We start from the raw sequence: 18,289 nt of genomic DNA on the forward strand, positions 1-18,289 counted from the left end.
CACTTCTGAGCACAGAAGTATTAATCAAAGTCTTACTGCAGAACAAACCAATCTCATGTTAATTCAGTTCTATACCATTCAACTGAACTGTGCCTTACTTGACAAAAAAAATTGCTTCTTTCTAAAGTGCTGCTACCACATGTGGAAAGAATGCCTCATAATCACCCATAAATATGCATTACAATCCTTTGTAACCCTCTTTAAAACTCCCCTTTTCCATGATATGCTGGTATGCTGAGATCATTGCATATCAGGTCAACCAGAAGTGTGCCTCTTCTGTTTCCCTGTATTTATCTGCAGTCTTGTTTTAGACTATAAAAACTCTTTGGAGTAGGTGGTTTTCTTTTCATTACAACTGCAGAGTATCCAGCACAGAATCCTGAATACTGTTTTGCTTTACATGTACTACCATAAAAAAAACAACACAACACCTCCTGCCTCTCATACGCCAGGAAGCAAAATGTTCTTATATGACAGAACAAGGAGCAATGGTCTCAAGTTGCAGCAAGTGAAGTTTAGGTTGGATATTAGGCAAAACTCTCACTAGGAGGGTGGTGAAACACTGGAATGGGTTACCTAGAGAGGTGGTGCAATCTCCATCCCTGGAGGTTTTTAAGACCTGACTCGACAAAGCCTTGGCTGGGATGATCTAGTCAGGGCTGGTCCTGCTTTGAGCAGGGGGTTGGACTAGATGTGACCTCCTGAGGTCCCTTCCAACCCTCATTTTCTATGATTCTATATAATCTATTAAAAAAAAGCTTTATAATGGAAAGATCAGAGGAAACAAAAGTTTCTTTTTATTTCATTGTGTGTTTTCAATGGACATTTGACAGTACTCTGTGTAGTCCGTTTCCTGGCACAGTTTATTCCATGGCTTCTTCTGTAAATAGTCATTACACCGTTTACTAAGAGAGAATTATTTAGCCACAGAAAGGTAATATTTTTGGGGGGCTGGGACGAGACAGGGGAAAACACAAGACCACAAAAGTTGGCAGGGCAACTCAGGATCTGGGGGTAAAAGTTGAAAATACTTTTAAACAAAATTTTTGGAAGTGGTTAGATTTCAAATAGACAATGCCTCTGAAAACTCAGAACTGCAGATTATAAAACCTCTCTAAGTTATCGCAGAGTCAGAGTTGTGTGCCTGTTTTGTAGTATAAAGCAGAACATGCTTGCGAGTAACTGTCTGAGAGAATATTTAAAAAATACTTGGTTTTAAGTGATCTGCATACATCACTACTTTATTAAATTCTCTCAAAATTACATATATTATATGCCTGTTCTTTCTGGAAAGCAAGACAGAAGTTAAAGGTGGCAACAGTAATGCACCAATAGGATTTTTTTTTCATACAATACTAAGCAGTCTTCATAAATGTTTTGCCTTTTAAAATGTTCACCTTTAATCAGTGGGTTCTCACTGGATCCTTCTTGTGCGTTTGCTTTCTGAGCATTTATTAAGTCTGCGACCAAAACCTCAACAGAGGTATAGTTTTCTCCAGATGTCTGCAGTTTCTTCTCTATAATGTTCTTAATCTCAGACAAATTGAAGCCCATACGCATTGCATTCTGTACCAAATGACTCTGTAAAAATTCATCTGCAATGAAAGTTGAAGGAGAAAACAATTTAACCAAGGGCAAATTGGCAGTACTTGGCAGTATTCACTGGAGAGTCCTTTTCAGTTAAAACAGTTACCCAAAAATTAGTACATTCAAACTCTGACTAGTAACCATCCAGCTAACCTTGTGGAAGACAAAACATGAAACAAGGAGGCCTCAGAGATCTGCTTTACTATTAACTCTTCCTTCAGCCCTTCTGACTGATATTACAGTCCTAGATTAACCCCTGAGATCACAAGTTAATTAACCTTTCTGTTGCATCTTTTCCAAGAAAACGGTTGCTTCAAACAATGTATTTCTACACTTAAAGCCAAATTATTGCATGACTCTTCATAAATCCCTAAGCACAAATTAATAGTGAATTTATTTTCTTTCATTTTAGATTATATAAAAACCACCTATATGCAGCCCAAGTAACATCCTGATTATTTAAAAACTGAAAACCAAAATGCAGTACAACCAAGAATACTGTAATGCTATCTGCTTCAGGCCTCGATCTTCATAAACAAATGATTTCAGGAAATTATTTTCAGCCATTATTTTTCTCTCCTCTCCCTCAATGGAAACTTCTGTATAGCTATACTAGCAGCGCAGCTGCTATTTCCCCTTGTTCTGAATAAATTTAGGAGTCATCCAACTCCTCTTTCCTTGATGAGGCTGCTTACAGAGCCAAGCTCTCTCTCAAATGTGAATGTACTTTGGAAGCCTGAACTTCTAAAGTAATTTTAAGTTTAAAGTGTCATAAGATGATTATCAGTGACAGAAAGCTTTCCTCATTGCGTAGGTCCCTGAACAGCTGTAAAATAGTCTTTCTACTATTTTCTCAACTTTTTGTTGTTTTATAAGAAACAGGGCTAGAACATCTAATACAGGAATGAGGCTATTAGACTCTTATTCAAGCCAGCTCACCCCTCCCCCCACTTCTAAAATACGCCAAAATTTGAATTTGGGAAGAAACCCAATGAAATTAATTTCAGTATTCCTCCTATTGTATTAGCATTAACTATGGTGTGCCTACTGGCTACGGAAGTTTGCAGAATAGAGTTATGCATTAGATTACTGTTTGCTCTTCTATTATTTTTCTGTATTTAGCCAATAGCCCAATACCAGCTTCCTTCCTCAGGGAAGTAAGAATTTGCTCACTTTTCCTCCTCCCCCGCTCCCTTTGCTGCTTTTTTTTTTTTAAAACAGTAAGGTTCTCTGATCAGTCACCATGCGCAGTCTCTATTACTGAATTGTTTGAAAACAAAATAGTAGCAAGACTATCTTTTACTCGCACCATATATTTGAGCCACAACAATAAAACCACTGAAGAATGCATAAAAGAACATATGCTTTTATTTAGAAAAAACGATACCTTCCGTAAGTGATGTCTTTTCAGCAGCTTCTATCTAAAAGAGAAAGATAAACACAGATGAGAGAATTTCAAGAAAGGAATTTCAAGGAAGGTTAAATACACGAAAAGGGCAGTGGTTTGTTCATCATGCTAAACAGGGCTGCGGACCTACGATTCATTTCAGATTCAGCAGGGATCAGTGCTGTCATTATTCATCCTTCACATGACTTTGCAAACAATTCCATCTCTACCTCACAGTAAACCATATGTACCTGATCTTTACCCCACAATCAAGGCATTGCTAAAGTAATATTCAGTCTGTTCAAAGACAATTTTCACAGTTCCCAATATTGACAGGAAACAAAAGTTTTAGGTTACACTTAAATATCAGCAAAGCCCATTTCAAACTATCAAATCCCAGCTGTAAAACAGCTAATTTTTTTTTTAATGCAATATATTATTTAATTGGAGAGTGCAATCCTATACATGATAAAGGACGATACTATCTGTGCACCCCAGTCTAACCATACTGTCAAGATTTCAACACAGACAGGCCCTCAGGGACTTAGCACTCCCAGACTAAATATTCTGTTACGCAACTGAAATACAACTGAATCACTTAACTTTCATAAGCAACCCAAAATGTATGTGAAAATTGCTTTCAGTCACTAGATTTCATAGACATTAGAAATCTAGATCATTAGAAGGGACCTCGCAAGATCACTGGGTCCAGGCCCCCTGCCCAAAGGGCAGGGAGTCAGCTAGGGTCAGATCACCCCAGCAAGATGAGTACATTCTGTATTCACATGATAAAAAGCAACTTCACAAAGATTTTAAAAATATACTCTGCTCTGCAGTTAACATTTTTAAATTTATTTCTCCATCAAAATCACTAAAAAAAAAAAAGTAGCTGGTGAAGAGAGACAACTTACTGTGGAATCCCTCTGTGTACGTGTTAAGTGAACTTTATTTACAAATTCTTGCCCCTTCTCTTCCAGCAGATATTTGCATCTATTTTCAAACAGAATTTTAGTTACAAAAATAAAAAACCTTACGCAAGCAGAAAAATAGCTGAATGCATACAAATTTCAAAAGGTTTTGTATAATTCTGGTGCAAGCAGTGCTTCTGCTCTTGGAGTCCTTTCTCAAAGAACTGAATCGCCAATAGTATCATTTAAACATTTTTAAAAAACATAGCAAGCAAAAAGAAGTTACGCTCTTCAGCAATGCATTTTTGACAGTCTTAGGTCCAGAAACCAAAAATATTTTTCAGTCACAACAGGAAGCAATTGATTTATTATACAAGTTGTGAAGAATTAAATGAAGATTCTATTCTTTTAACCAGGCAGTAAGTAATGACTTGGTCAGATAATAATATTCCTTACCTTTTTTTGGTTGTTTTTTTTGTTTGTTTGTTTGTTTGTTTGTTTTTAAATACCTTCAAAACCAGCTCAAGCCTCTGGGTATAGTTCATCCCTACTGGAAGACAGAGACAGAATACTAAGTGGTCTTTATAATCATTTTCTGGGTCCTGATTTTTTAGCTGTCTCTTTTTTTAAAGAGTTCAGGAGGAATGCCGTACAATGTTGAGACCTTGAAATGGTAGCAATGAACTTGGTATGTAAAGAAAATCTTTGTGCAAGACCATGCTAACTTTGAAATGAAAGGGTCTGGTCTGGCATAAAAAGACAACGAAGAACAGATGAAGAATGAAGAGACCAACAAACACCAGCTGTACCTCCCACCACCCTCACAAGTGGTGTCTAAACATTAACTTGTAGCATTTGGAGAATGTTAACAGTGAAGACTGTTCAAGTCTGCTGGTTTGTTTTTACACTCTCCAGCAACAGTCTCATCCCATTAGACAGCTAACTTTCTAATAGAGTGGACTGTTAGAAGGAGTGAACTGACACAAAAGCATGAGACTGGATTCCAAATCCTAGCATCTTACAGTGGATATAATATATCAGCAAGAGCACATATTGCTTGTGATTATCTTTATCAAGAGGCATTTCCTCTTGGTAAAAAACCTCTCTCAGCACTTTCAATGTTCATGCCATATGCTTAATGAACCAGGGAACCTTCCTGCAAAATGGGTTCTGCCTCAACAGGTTGCTCGTTACCAGATGAGTTTTTTCTGTTTGGTATTTTTATTAGTTCTGCAGGCCAGGGGCACCTTGTCCCAGTCTAGACAAAGAAGGTGAACAATCCAGTGGTCAATCTGCCTATTCTGAGCCAGAAATGGGAGGGGAATACTGCAATATTATTTCATGGCCAAAAAACAAGGAGCAAAATCATAACAAGATATTTCCAAGTAGAAAAGTTCAGGCTGAGCTGACTCCTCAGATTCCATTCTAGATCCAGGACCAAAGAATAATATTTAAGAAACAAACACTGAAAAGGCCAAATAAACTCCCACATTGCAACTGTCTCCCCAGAATACCATCTGATTACTAGAAACATTTGTAGGCATAGGCATAACACTGTCATTTCAAGGATTGCAGAAGTTCCTTCTATTTGCCCAAACTTGTCAAACTTCCTGGAGCTCTAAGCCCACTTTAAAGAAAAACCTGAGTGGCTTCAGAGCCCGGAGGGCAGGTCATTGCTTACTTATAGCTTTCTGCTTGTTACCAAGGTTGCCACAGATTTAAATCAAGTCCTAAGTGACCTCTCAAACAAACAGCAAGACCAAGCCTATACAAGATCTTGACCCTTCTTTAAAAATGATCCAGTCCCCTTGAAGTCACCTCTTCCTTGGCAAGATGAAAGCCACAGCATTGTGTTGTGTGTGAACAATCCTGGCAGCACATGCACTTCCCCTGGAGTCCTGCCTGGGACAGCCGGCTGTGTTCTTCATACGACTGATGTTTAGCATATGAGATTTCTCAAGGCCTCCTTACATCTTGCTGCAAAAGCAGCTTGCACACTGGACTATTCTAGTTTTGCTTTTTGTTGATGCTGCTCTGGACCAACATTTAAGCAGAAATATTCTTGGGCATCCCCCATCCTGCACAGGCAGGATGCTCATCCTCCTGGAAACACACACGGGTGAACTCTGAAAGCCAAAGACAGGTTCAGTAAGACCCGAATGACTTGTATTAGTCAGCAGGAAGAAGCTATACCCAGGTACTTGCTCAGAAAAATCTGGAAAGAGGATTAAATTCTATCTTTTTTGGACTAACTGGCAAACAATTTTAAAGTGCCCAACTTGAGACACTTCAAAGGAGCTGGAGATCCAGAAAGGAAACAAAATGTACTAGTATCCCCCTTTGAGGTAAAGTGTTCGTTAACCAAAACTGAAGACATCCAAAACCGCAATTCATTTTTGAAAAACAAGTACAATGGGTGCCTGTACACGACCTGGGAGGTGGCTATGACACCCTGCATTTACCACGCTCCAGCCAGCCTCTGCGTCTTGTGCACCAGCGTCTCCGAAATGGCAAGAGGGGCGCTTCATCCGACTAACTTTAGATAAAGTGCCCCCACTGCCATTTTGAAGCACAGGGACGCTGATACACAAGATGGTCTGGGAACTTTAATTAGCTCTGAAAGCTGCTCTAATTAAAGTGACCCCCCCCCCCACTCCAAGAGCACATGTAAAAATGCCCAAGGTAACTGTGCTACATGCAGAGCAGTTTCCATCCCCCCTTTGGGCTTCCAAGCGGTGGCTCATTCATTTCTTACATAATAACCAAGATGTGTCTAGTGCAGGTAGACATCACAGACAGCTTTACAGAAGTGTATTGCAGGGAGAGTGAGGGTGCAAGCCTCCCAGTGAAATGTTCCTTGAAGGCCTTGCTTCCTAAGGCAGAGAAGAAAACAAAGCTAGGAAGGGAGAGTGCTAGTGCCAAGAAGTGCACTTGCCCCCCATGACAAACTAGGGCAGATGCTGAAGGAGGATAGGACAAAGGCATATCAACCCATGGAAATTTAGTCAAATTGAGTGTTTGTGGTTCTAGTTGATACACTCTCCCTTGATGTGTATGTAGCCTACGCTGCAAACAGGAGTCAAGTGCATGCAGCAAAACAGTAAAAAGTACCTTACCCTGGAAACCATTTAGCATGTTGCTCCCAAGGATCTTCATCCTCCTTCCACTCCTGCAGTCCCTCACCACAATGAAAGCATTTGACACTATCTTCATTACCTAAGGAAACATGTGAATGAGAGATGTATGCTTGTAAAATAAACTGGCCCTGAACTGATCAATAAGTCTTCAGTAAAAAGCTTCTATTACAGAAAAAAAGAAGCAAAATTGTGTCAAATAAGTAGTGAGCATTTAAGAAGAAAAAAAGATTCTGCAGATACTGCATTTACTCAAATACAAGTTGAGGTTTTTGCCCTCATTCAACATTTCTGTTCAACTAGGGTCTTGGATCCAAGTGCAAGGCATTTGCTTCAGCTCCAACTCCAGTCAGGGTCAGTCACAGCTACACCTGCCCCCATCGCTTACTATGGCTCAGGCAGGAGTCTGGCCTGCGGCATGGAGCACAGGGTTGCTCTGGCCAAGCCCAGCCTGGTAGCAGCACCTCCAACCCAGGCTCTGACCCCAGAGGCCAGGCAGAGGTCAGAGCAACCATGTTCTCCATGCCTCTGCCAGGGACAGGGCTGGAGCAGTGCTGGAGATGGAAGATAAAGCGTGGAAGGAGGGAGAAGGAGCCAGAGGTGGTGAGGGACAGAGGCTGGGGGAGGACATGTGCCAGGGGTTGCAGGCATGGGGGGGGCGGGCAGAAGAGGGAGGGAAGTGGCAGAGCAGCAGCTGCTAGGGCACACAGGCAGTGGTAGCAGCACACTGTGGGAGGGGGAGGCACTGGGGCATGCAGACAGCAGCGGAAGCAAGCACTGTGGAGGGCAGGGGGGTGTTGGGGCATACAGGTAGCAGTGAGGCAAGGAGCAGAGATCAGACCACTCGAGTTCCTCACCACCTGCCCCCCTGCCACTCCCTTTCCCACAGCAGGAGAGGAACACATTTAAGACAACACTCCAATAATTACCTTGTAGATATGGAAAGATATAACAAATCTATTTATTTTCCATATCTGGAGTCTAATTATTAGGGCATCATCTTAAATTCAAAGTGGTCTTGGAGTCAGGTAAGTACAGTAGTATGAAATGTAGTAAGGCATACGTCCAGAAAAAAAAATACTTACACTAGGGGTTGGAAACGTTTTTGGCCGGAGTGCTGAAAAACCACAATGTCTACCTTGTAAGGTGCTAGAGTCCCCGCATGCCAGAAAAACAAAACTGGGATGGGGGGGGGTACATTGCACTGCATATTAATATAGGTAATAATAAAAAATGGGGGGTTTGTTTGGTTTGTTTTTTTGTTTTGTTTTTTTTACAGTAAATACTGGGTTTTCTAAAAATGCTAAACCTGGTGACGAGAAATAAAACTTCATATAATACCTTTATTCCTATGTATTCTTTTTTTTGTTAAGCATGTTGTGATGAGAGGAAAAAAAAGAGAAAGACGACAAAAAGTGGAGAGAGAAAGAGAGAGAGAGAAAAGAGAAAAAGAAGAGAAAGAAAGAAAAATGAGAGGAGACAAAAAAGAGTAAGAAATAAAGAAAGAAAATGAAAAAAGGAAAGAAAAAGAGAGAAGAAAGAAGAGAAAAAGAAGAGAGAAAGAAAAAGAAAACAAAGGAGGGGAAAAGAGAGAGAGAAGAGAAGAAAAACAGGAAAGCAAAAGAAAGAGAAGAGAGGAAAAAAAGGAAGGGGAGAAAGAGGGTGTGCCCTTCCTGCCCACCTCTCACACCACAACTGACTGCAGCTCAGGCCGGTTGGTCCAAGGCAACGTTCAGCAAAGGAAGACAGTGACACCCCAGCAGCAGCCACCAGGGCCAGGGCTCTCAGGCCTCCCCGATGGTCCCGGAGTGGGGAGAGCCTGAGCCCAGGGCTGGAAGTGGGGGCACAGCCAGGGCTTGGGCAGACTGATGCCCGTCCCACACAGGTGGGGGCAGCACTGGGGCACCAAGCGCTGGGGCCAGGTGCTCAGAGCAGGGTCTGGGTGGCATGGGGAAAAGCAGGCACAGGGGGAGGTGCCGTGGGCAGACCAGCCTGGCTGGGCTCTTGGGAAGGCAGAATCCAGAGCAGGGCAGGGCCCAGGTGGGAAGCAGGGGTGCCCCAGGGCTCCGCAGACTCAGGCCACAGCAGGTGAGTGGGCTGGGGCGCCCAGTGGCACCCAAAACAGGGCCTGGCTCGGCCCGCGCAGCTCCACAGGGATGGGCCGCAACTGTCCTGCCTACAAGGGGATGCTGCCTAGCTGGGGCAGGACACAGAGCTCGGGGAGCTCCCAGCTCCACCTCCCTGCATGCCAGGCATAGTGAGAGTAGGGTGGACTCACCCCTGTTGCAGGAGCCTGGGCCCCAGGAAAAGCCACCTTGGGCAGCGCTTGGGGCTGAGCTAGCCAGGAGCCTCCAGCACAGCGGTCCTCGCAGCACCTGTATGGGCCACAGCTTCACCCACCCTCCGGTCCTCTCCCGGGACTGGGCCAGGCTGGGGGGCACAGCAGCAGACCGCCCCTGCCTCTGTCCCCCAGTGCCTGCTGCGGCACTGGGACCTGTGGCTACTCCAGAGAGCCCAGAGTAGCAACTTAATATAAAACTTTTTAAAACAATTTCTTCGCACACCACCTAGCATGCCAAGGAAAATATCTCCATGTGCCACTAATTGGCATGTGTGCTGGGGTGGGGGGGGTTGCCTATCCCTGACTTACACTAAAAAAACCCTACAAACCCAAAGTTACACAGAAATGCTTCCTCATCCAATGTTATCTGGCAGTTACATATTTCAGAAATACTATTAATAAACCTATTACAAAATTCTTTCAGTGCTCAACTAATAAGGCATAAAAACAGCATCACAAAATTTTAGGGGAAAAGGATTTGACGTTATTTCCTTTGTCTTCTCTGTATTCTGTATCACATCTCAGTATCCCCTTAAAATGAGTGGAAATAATAGAATGCTTGTTCAAAGAGACCTTTTTGGTCATCATTTTCACTAGTCCAGAATAATTTTCTTCCTTTCCTTCTTTAGTTCTAAACAGCGGTGACATGAGAGATTATTAAATTGTCACAGCTCTACTGCACTGGATATTATAAAGATGCAATTAGAAACTGCTAATATATTAAGTTAATTGCAATGACATGACATGGATAGATTTCTTCCACAGAAACTAAACCCTTCTCAGCCTACAGGAACTACATGGTCCTCCTGGAATTACTCAACAACCAGATGGCCTGATAAGCTACCCATTTTCTGCAGATCTCACTTTGCTTTGGAGGAGCTAAACTTTATTGAGAATCCTGAGATAATACAGGTAATATTGAAGTCTGCATAGCTGGTGGTAACATGTTTGTATGTCAGACATGCTAGACAGGATCATACTTTTTACTTGGGGGCCAGGGAGAGAGAGGAAGAAAACATGGAACGGAAAATCTTTAAGAACCATGAAAAGAACAGCTAGTGAAGGTGACACCTAGAAATTATCCTGGAAAATCACTTTTTCTTTGTAAATCAATAGTAAGTATTATTTGGCACTTGCATGCTATGTTTCTGATATAAATGTCAAAGTGCTTTCAAAATATCAAATTAAGCCCATCGGTTAATTTATTCCCATTTTATAGGTAGAAAAAATGATTCACAAAAAGATGCACCCTGCATGTGTGAGACTGAAGGCTCTGGGGCCTGAAGACCCAGTACTCAGAAGGATATTTGTAAATCCTGTAGCACAGTGGGCTTCTGATCCGACTGGGGCTGCTCAGTGCTGCCACTATGAAAACACACAAAGGAGTGAAAACAGAAGAGCGGAGCACAGACTGCCTGATTTCAAATCCTGCATGTGAACCAGAAACATACTGTCCTTCCCTTTAAGCCAACAAATGATACCTGTAAGACAGTGTTTCATTCTTTGTAACGCGAAACAATATAATGGTCTCTCAAGGTATTTTTCAAGATGGAAACTTGAGTAGCTATACATCTTAAGAAGGGCTTACAAAATAAAGAATCCTTCATTCTAAAACCCTCCCTTTCTTTAACATACTATTGCTAGGAAGGAATTTCTAATTAAGATTCAAATGTTATTATTATCGAAGATGATGATTCGTATTTTATAAACTTGGCAAGCATATTGAATCATTTAATAACATAGAAATGTAAACTAAAAGATTAGATTTGTTCATTTACTTTAAGTCTCAAGCAAAACATTAGTTCTGGCAAGCCGTTCTCCATTAGATTAATGGAGATTCTGATGAAATCGTGCATCGCAAATAAGCTCGAGGTCTGGCTTACCTATGCTATAGAATCCAGCTTTGGCAAGTTGCTCCTTGTTAACTGGGTATCGCCAATTCAAAAATGTCCTGAGTCGCACATCGTATTCTGCCATAGAGGGATTCCTTGGATGCTCTGCATCATATAAACTATCCCTGCTGACCTCGGCACAATTAGATTCACTTGGGATGTTTCCAACATCGTGGCCCAAGACAAAGAAGCACCGGGGAAAATGCCTCTTGTGCTCTGACAAAGCTCGATCACAAGGTTCCCAATTTTTCAATTTTCCACCACAACAAAAGCATTCCACTTGATCATCAATACCTGAATAATACATCCCAGCACTGGCTAATTCCTTTGGTGTTAATGGTACGTAGTTTGGCCAGTTGTGAAAAGACCTTAACCTAGCTTCTTCACTGCACATAGCAGGGTTTCTAGGGTACAAGGCATCTGACATGTCCACAACCTGCCCTGTTCTCAGAAGATAATCTGCTCTTAGGTCAGATGAACTGTCAAAAGCGTGTTGAAGGCTTGAATTTCCAGAACAATTTTCAATTCTGAGCTGGCAGTTTTGGAGGATAGGATGCATATCATTTTTCAAACAGTTAAATCCAGTAAGAAAGTTGCAGTCTGAGGAAATATTTTTGTGTCTCCCTACTGCCGAGTCTCCATGCTCCCATCCTTCAACAGTTGCCTGACAACTGAAACACTTCACTTTGTCTCCCTCTCCCGTGTAAAAGAAACCAGCACGTGCTAGTGTTGATGCAGAGACCGGACAGCCACTTGGAAAGCTGACAAAAGTTTTCAGTCTGTGGCACTCTTGAGCCAACTCTTGGTCATGGTCGGTGTCTAGAGTGGCACAAGCTTCTGAGTTTTCTGGACCTGTGTGTGTCATGTCTGGCAGAAGGAAGGTGCTCTCAGACTTCCTAAACAAAAGCAGATATTTTAACGTTACACAGATGTATCATACTCCCGACACAGCAATTATGCACATATTCGAAAACCAGTGGGATGAAAATATGAATTCCTTCAATTAAGTCTACAATTCTGTTTTTAATTTTACCCTTTTTTAAGCAATGTTTTAAAAAACAGTAACATTCTAGTAGAAATAATAGGGAGGAAAAACAATGAATATTCTTTAGCAAGAAGTTTTCTAGTAACATATTACTGTTATCATCAATTGTAACCTGAACAGCAGCAAAGGGTCAACAGGAGGCTACAAAGTATTAGAAGTTTGTAGCCCAAGATGAACGTTCCCTTGGCAAACCTTAGGAGATCAAGGCTGATTACAAAATGTAACAGGAATGGAAGGTGAGAGCCAAAGCAGTATGAGCCAACATTTAAAAAAAAGCCTCAAGTCTTGTTACGTTAACACTGGGCGCATCTACACACGTGCTTAACTGAGCAGTAGACTAATTTGCTGCAGTGTAAAGCATCACAGCCTCTACATGCGACACTATTAGACTGCAGCAAACTATTTTTTGCCAATGTAAGACAGTACTGTTGGGGACAGTACTATATTATGGCAGTGAAAAGAACATCACCTAAACTAGGGGTGCACTGATAGAGATTTTGGGGACCAGTACTAGTAGCCGATTTTTAAGGAAGCATATCAGCCAATACCAATCCAATATCCAATACAGCTGTGTGCAGCTGGTAAGTCTGTTGTGGTGGAAGGGGAAGGGGGAGGGAAGGAGCATGGGGGGCAAAGCAAGGCCCCCCCATGATGAGGGAGGGAGTAGGACTTGGATTGGGGCAGGTGCTGCCCAGCTGGGGCTGGACGGGGCAGGGAACAGGGGGGGCAGCTCCTGCTGCTGTGCACACCCCAGAAGCGCACAGGGTGGGGGTGGGCATGCCCCTGGATCCACATGGGGCAGGACAGGGCTAGCTGAAGCTGCCAGTAGGTGCCCTGCTGGGCTATTCCCTGCAGGGGCTGGGCTGGGCAACAGCAGTGCTGGGAGTAGGCTGCAGCCACCCCAAATTTCACCATAGCCCCCCGCAACCCGTCCCCCCATGCCACCGCCACCACTTGCCCTAAGTGTAGCCCACCCCCCACCATGCGCTGGGAAAAGCTCAGTGCAGCCCCACCCCCCTGCTGCAGAGATCTGGGGGCACAACCCTCACGTGCCCTCCCAGGGTGCACACAGCTGCAGGAGCCACTCCCCCCTCCCTGCATGAGCCAAGGCTCTATCCCGCGCAAGGCAGGGCAGCGTCTGCCCCAGCCCTCTTCCCAGCTCAAGCCCCACTCCCTCCCTCACCACAGGGGGCCTTGATTTGACCCCCCACACTCCTTCCCTCCCCACTCCCCTTCCACCACAACAGATTTACCAGCTGCACGCAGCTCTCCAAGCTGCCGGGCTGTGCTCCTTGCCACCTGCATGCGTGCACGAGCATTTATCAGCCAAGTTATTGGCTACATCAGGCCGATTTCCTATGCAATCAATTTTCTTTATATCAGTGCCGATCCAATATTGGACCGATGTATCAGTGCACCTGTAACCTAACCATGTATAAATGTGCCATCTAACCATTGTGCCTGGTCAGCCCAGGTAGCAGGGGGGCAGACTCCTGTCTGCCACCTAGCCACAGAACTCGGCAAGCTGGGGCGCTCTCGTGCCCCAGCCAGCCCCTCTGCTGTCAGATGATGCCTACTGGAGCCTGGGGCTGACCCCTAGGACACCTGTCAGCCAAAGGCTGACCCACCCTGATTCAAACTGCACAGCACTTGCATGTGCGCGCTGGGCCACAGCAGTTTGAGCATCTACAAGTGCCATTAAGGCGCTGTGATAAACTATGGCACAAACTGCACCGGAGTTTATCGCATCGCTTTAATGGCACATGTAGATGCACCCATTGATTGTACAGCAGATGTAGCCTATCCCAGACTTTTATGTATGTGTTCCAGTTTGGAAGGACCCCTTACTCAAAATTAGCTTAATGCAGGCGTGCTTAACTCCCAGCCCATGGGCCACCTGTGGCCTGCAGGTCTCCCCACAGGTCTAGGAAACTGGCAGTGGGAAAGTGGTGGCAATTACTACTGCCGCCACCACTCCACCACCAAATTTCCAAGCCCTGTGGAGCTGGTATTCATGTGAATCAAGCAAGGCCCAATGCAGCCACATGGAAATGGTCCAGCCACATTATGTCCTGAAGGCAGGACCTTCCCACATACCTGAAATTGGCCTCTGGCTGGGCCAGCACTATACACCAGATGGGGTCCACAGCCAGATCTGGGACCGCTCATCTGGCCCACAGGCCAAAAAGGTCAGGCACCACTGGCCTACTGTATCGTTTTCACACAAGCAGCATTAACTCTCTTTTCTAACTATTAAGTGCCTACTACACATTTCCCCATGCCATACATCTATTTGCAAATGTTAAAGTTAAGTTCAAACCCTAGGGTTGTTTTGTTTTTTCAACTATGAAAATATACCCCAAAATTTTCAGGACCTTGGTAAATGTCTGAGCAAACAGAGACTTTATATTATTCACTGAAGGATAAGCAAACTCGGTGCTTTAACAACTATGAGAAGGCAACTCTAGTCCCAAGGACCAGACTAAACAGACTCATAGCAAAAGGTATCCTGACCTCAGCCCCTAGATGATGAGCTCTTACATTTACTTTCCTGATTTATTTAATCATGTGTTTTGACAAGTGCACCAATTTTTTACAAATTTTGTAAAAGAAAAAAAGTGCACATGGTTTAAAGCATAAAATTCAACTATACAAAACAAAATACATTAGGAAAATGTTTACACATACATTTGGCTTCCTAGCTATCCTAAGATTTTCATGTATTCAGATCACAGTCTCGATACTGCTACATTAGTAAAGTGCTGCTGTTTACTCAAGCCTTATGGCCACACTTTTTAATTCATCAGTTAACTAGCTTGGACTCTCGGGATCACCAACTGGAGAAAACACATTTGCGTAAGGTTTTTTCCTAGTGGAAATGTACTCATTATGCATCACGGTCTCGATTAGTAATAGTTTCAAACTCATGGTTTGTGGAACAATAGAAGAAAGTTTGTTATAAAATATAATTTTGTGCACAGGATATTTTTTTAAAGTTGCCACCGTTATGCTTTACATGGTATTATGTAGCTACAAATATTGTAGAGAAGTCTAAAATATTTAAGTTTGTAATCAACTATTGATGTACTGAGTGTGTATATGCAAATTTATACATAGTATAATTAAAAGCAGTGTCGTCAACCCAAGCAGTAAAACAAGAGTCAGACTAGTCATGATAAATGCTTGCTTTTTTTTTTTTTTTTAATTGCCTTCTGGGTTTTGAGCCTGCAGGATTTATTTTCAATCCTCTATCTCCATTATCACGATGAAACTAAAAGGTTACACACTAAAAAAAAAATTTTTTTAAAGCAGAGATGCTCATATATACATGGCTATAGCAATCAGAGATTTAATAGCACTAAGCATTACAAAACCCATGATTAAAATTGCAAGATTTGGTAACACTGCATGTGTCATTTTAGGACAGTAAGACACGACTAGAAGAAACAAATATGGGTTCCATTAGACCAGTGGTTCCCAACCCACAGCACACTGCTGCAGCCCATATGACATCCTGTTAAAAAAAAAAAAAAAAAAGTAAAGATATTTGACAGTGTAGAAGTGAGAGGTATTACAGAACATTGATTTGTATTGTATTACTGTCAGATAACAAATGCAAAACATTTTTTAAATGGATACACAGGAAGTAAGTTGAGCGTGCGCAGACCACAGAACACACTGACAGCTACAAGTGTGGACCGCTCCGGCAAATAGGGCGAGAACCACTGCATTAGATGAACTGGGGGGAACAGCATCTTAGAGGTGTCCTCACCAAAGCATGAACTTTTTTCACTTCTCCTACAGCTATGTTAATATAGATTTCAGTGAAGACTTTAAGCTGTTCTAGGTCAGTGGTTCTCAAACCCTTTTTGTGAAAGGGACTGCAACATTCAAGAGAGACAAAGACAACTTTAAAGGCAAGACTTCCCTCCCCCAGCCCCATCATTCCTACACCATGCTCTCCAGGGGAAAAAAAGAAATCTTTTGGGGACGTAAAGAAACAGTTTATATCCCCCAATAAGCCATTTCTGAGCATTTCCATATCCATATCAGGTGTACACAGACAGTAATAATGACCCCTTCTAGGCCAGAGAAAACAGCACAAGAGCCTGCCTACTGCAATAACCCTTAAGACTTAAGAAGCAAGTCACTTAAAACTTCTGATCCCCTATCAGTAACTATCCTCATGAACTACTGGTCTTTGCTGGGAATGTTTTTAATGAAAAAAAAGCAAGTCCACTTTATTTTTCCACAAGCTAAACTCTAGTTATCTTTTAATGAACAGAATTTTGCTATAAAAGGTTCTCACCCTGGACACATTTATAGACATGCTTAACATTATTACTATGAACACCCTCATAGAAATGAACTGAGGAGCTTCCCAGAGGACAGCAGCTAAGCATGGCCCTGTCTGCATAACTAGGGTCACCAAAGCTAGAAAGTGAGCTGTAATTCCTGGCTTTTCTTCAGGAATGTACTGGAGTATTTCTAGCACCCTATGAACCACTGTTCTGTTGACAGTGGCCACGGAAACATGCAAGAACAAAAATGTGCTTCAGTGACAAACTAAAAGTGGCATATAGGTTGTAGCTATGTTGGTCTGAGGACGTAGGCAGACAAGGTTCTTTGGGTAAATCCAATATTTTTTATTAGACCAACTCAAATAGTTGGAAAAATCCTTTGCAAGCTTTCTTCTTTGCAATACCCTTCATCAGGCTGAGGAAGCATCTGCAGTTGGGGTGTGCTCTTCCTGGATGGAACAGAAAAGAAGCCAGAGGCCATTACACATAGGAGAAAGATGGGCAGTGAAAATGTAAACTGAGGAAGTCAGTGGGTGAAAGACACGTGGTGAGGAATGAATATAGCTGGTAAATAGTAGAGAGGTTACTTGGGGAGTCAGATGTTAGGCAGGTTATAATGGCACATTTGCATTAATTTTTCACATATGAAAAGCTTATAAATAAATGTCTCTCTGTATACCTAACAATATGACAATACACAAAAATCACACTAACCACATCCTACCATTACAGGAAGCATCCAGTCATCAGATTCCAGAGCTAAAGGACCTTTCTGCCAGCAGCTGACAACCCTCTACGCCCATTGACTTCAAAAGGATACTGAAGGATCTCAGTATGAAACTCAATATTAAGAGCAAAATTTGAGCCATCCTCAGATCTCTCACTACAGAGGACTACAGTCATACATGCAGCCCCACACTGAGTAGCAATTCTGAACTGCAAGTCTTTAAATACACAAATTAAGCATTACATTATTGGAGAGGATTTATTTATTTATTTATTTATTTTAAGTTTCATGAACTGCTGAAAGTCTCACAATAAATTGGTATGTACTAGCCCTGGACACAAAGGATAAACTGTGAAGGAAAAAAAAAAGCAGAAGTTTTTCCCTACGGTTTAAAATCATCAAGCAGTATTTTCCTGTCATGTGCCTTATAGAACAAAAGGCAAAAAGATGGCAAATATTGTATGCAGTCAATACTTCCTGTACTCAAACTTCTACAAAATATTCTCCATACTGTCAGCAGTTATTGGCATCAAAGATACTGGTTCAATGCTTCATCTAGAAAGCAAAAACTTTTATGCCTGACTCCATGCACTGAAGCAGAAGCTTTCACTCTCGAGACCAAGATGCAAAAACTTTTAAAAACTAACTCAAAAGCTATCTAATAAAGGTTTGCCTTTATCTGGCTGCAAAGTTTCCTGTCTTGGGGGCGATGCTTTTTTTTTTTTCTTCTCTCTCCAGTCTGCATTAATATTCATACGTTATTTTCAAAGGCCAACCCAGGTTATAAAATTACTGCACTTTGTTAAACAATACTGCATTCAACACCCAAGAAATGTGGGAAGAACCTTTAAAAAAAGGTTTATGAAATAAAGAATATTGCACCTGTGTTATCAAAGAGACAAAAGGTAAGTATTGCAAAGCTGTGCAAAGCTTTGGTTGCCAATTTGATTCGGCCTGATTCAGTGGT

At 42.4% G+C, this 18,289-nt stretch overlaps 1 protein-coding gene across 6 annotated transcripts in view; it reads right to left on the minus strand.

Moving 5' to 3' along the window:
• Positions 1-18,289, minus strand: part of XIAP (X-linked inhibitor of apoptosis) — a 40,138-nt gene that overhangs the window by 4,832 nt on the left and 17,017 nt on the right. For all 6 annotated transcript variants that reach the window (XM_059732833.1, XM_059732831.1, XM_059732832.1 and 3 more), the window contains 5 exons: positions 11,241-12,145; positions 6,999-7,098; positions 3,886-3,964; positions 2,975-3,008; positions 1,398-1,595 (listed from right to left, as the gene is read on the minus strand). In XM_059732833.1, the coding sequence (XP_059588816.1) occupies positions 1,398-1,595; positions 2,975-3,008; positions 3,886-3,964; positions 6,999-7,098; positions 11,241-12,114 (1,285 nt within the window). In that variant the 5' untranslated portion in view covers positions 12,115-12,145. The remainder of the gene's footprint in view (positions 1-1,397; positions 1,596-2,974; positions 3,009-3,885; positions 3,965-6,998; positions 7,099-11,240; positions 12,146-18,289) is intronic.

Source organism: Alligator mississippiensis, chromosome 8, assembly GCF_030867095.1.
Source record: "Alligator mississippiensis isolate rAllMis1 chromosome 8, rAllMis1, whole genome shotgun sequence".
Taxonomy (NCBI): Eukaryota; Metazoa; Chordata; order Crocodylia; family Alligatoridae; genus Alligator; species Alligator mississippiensis.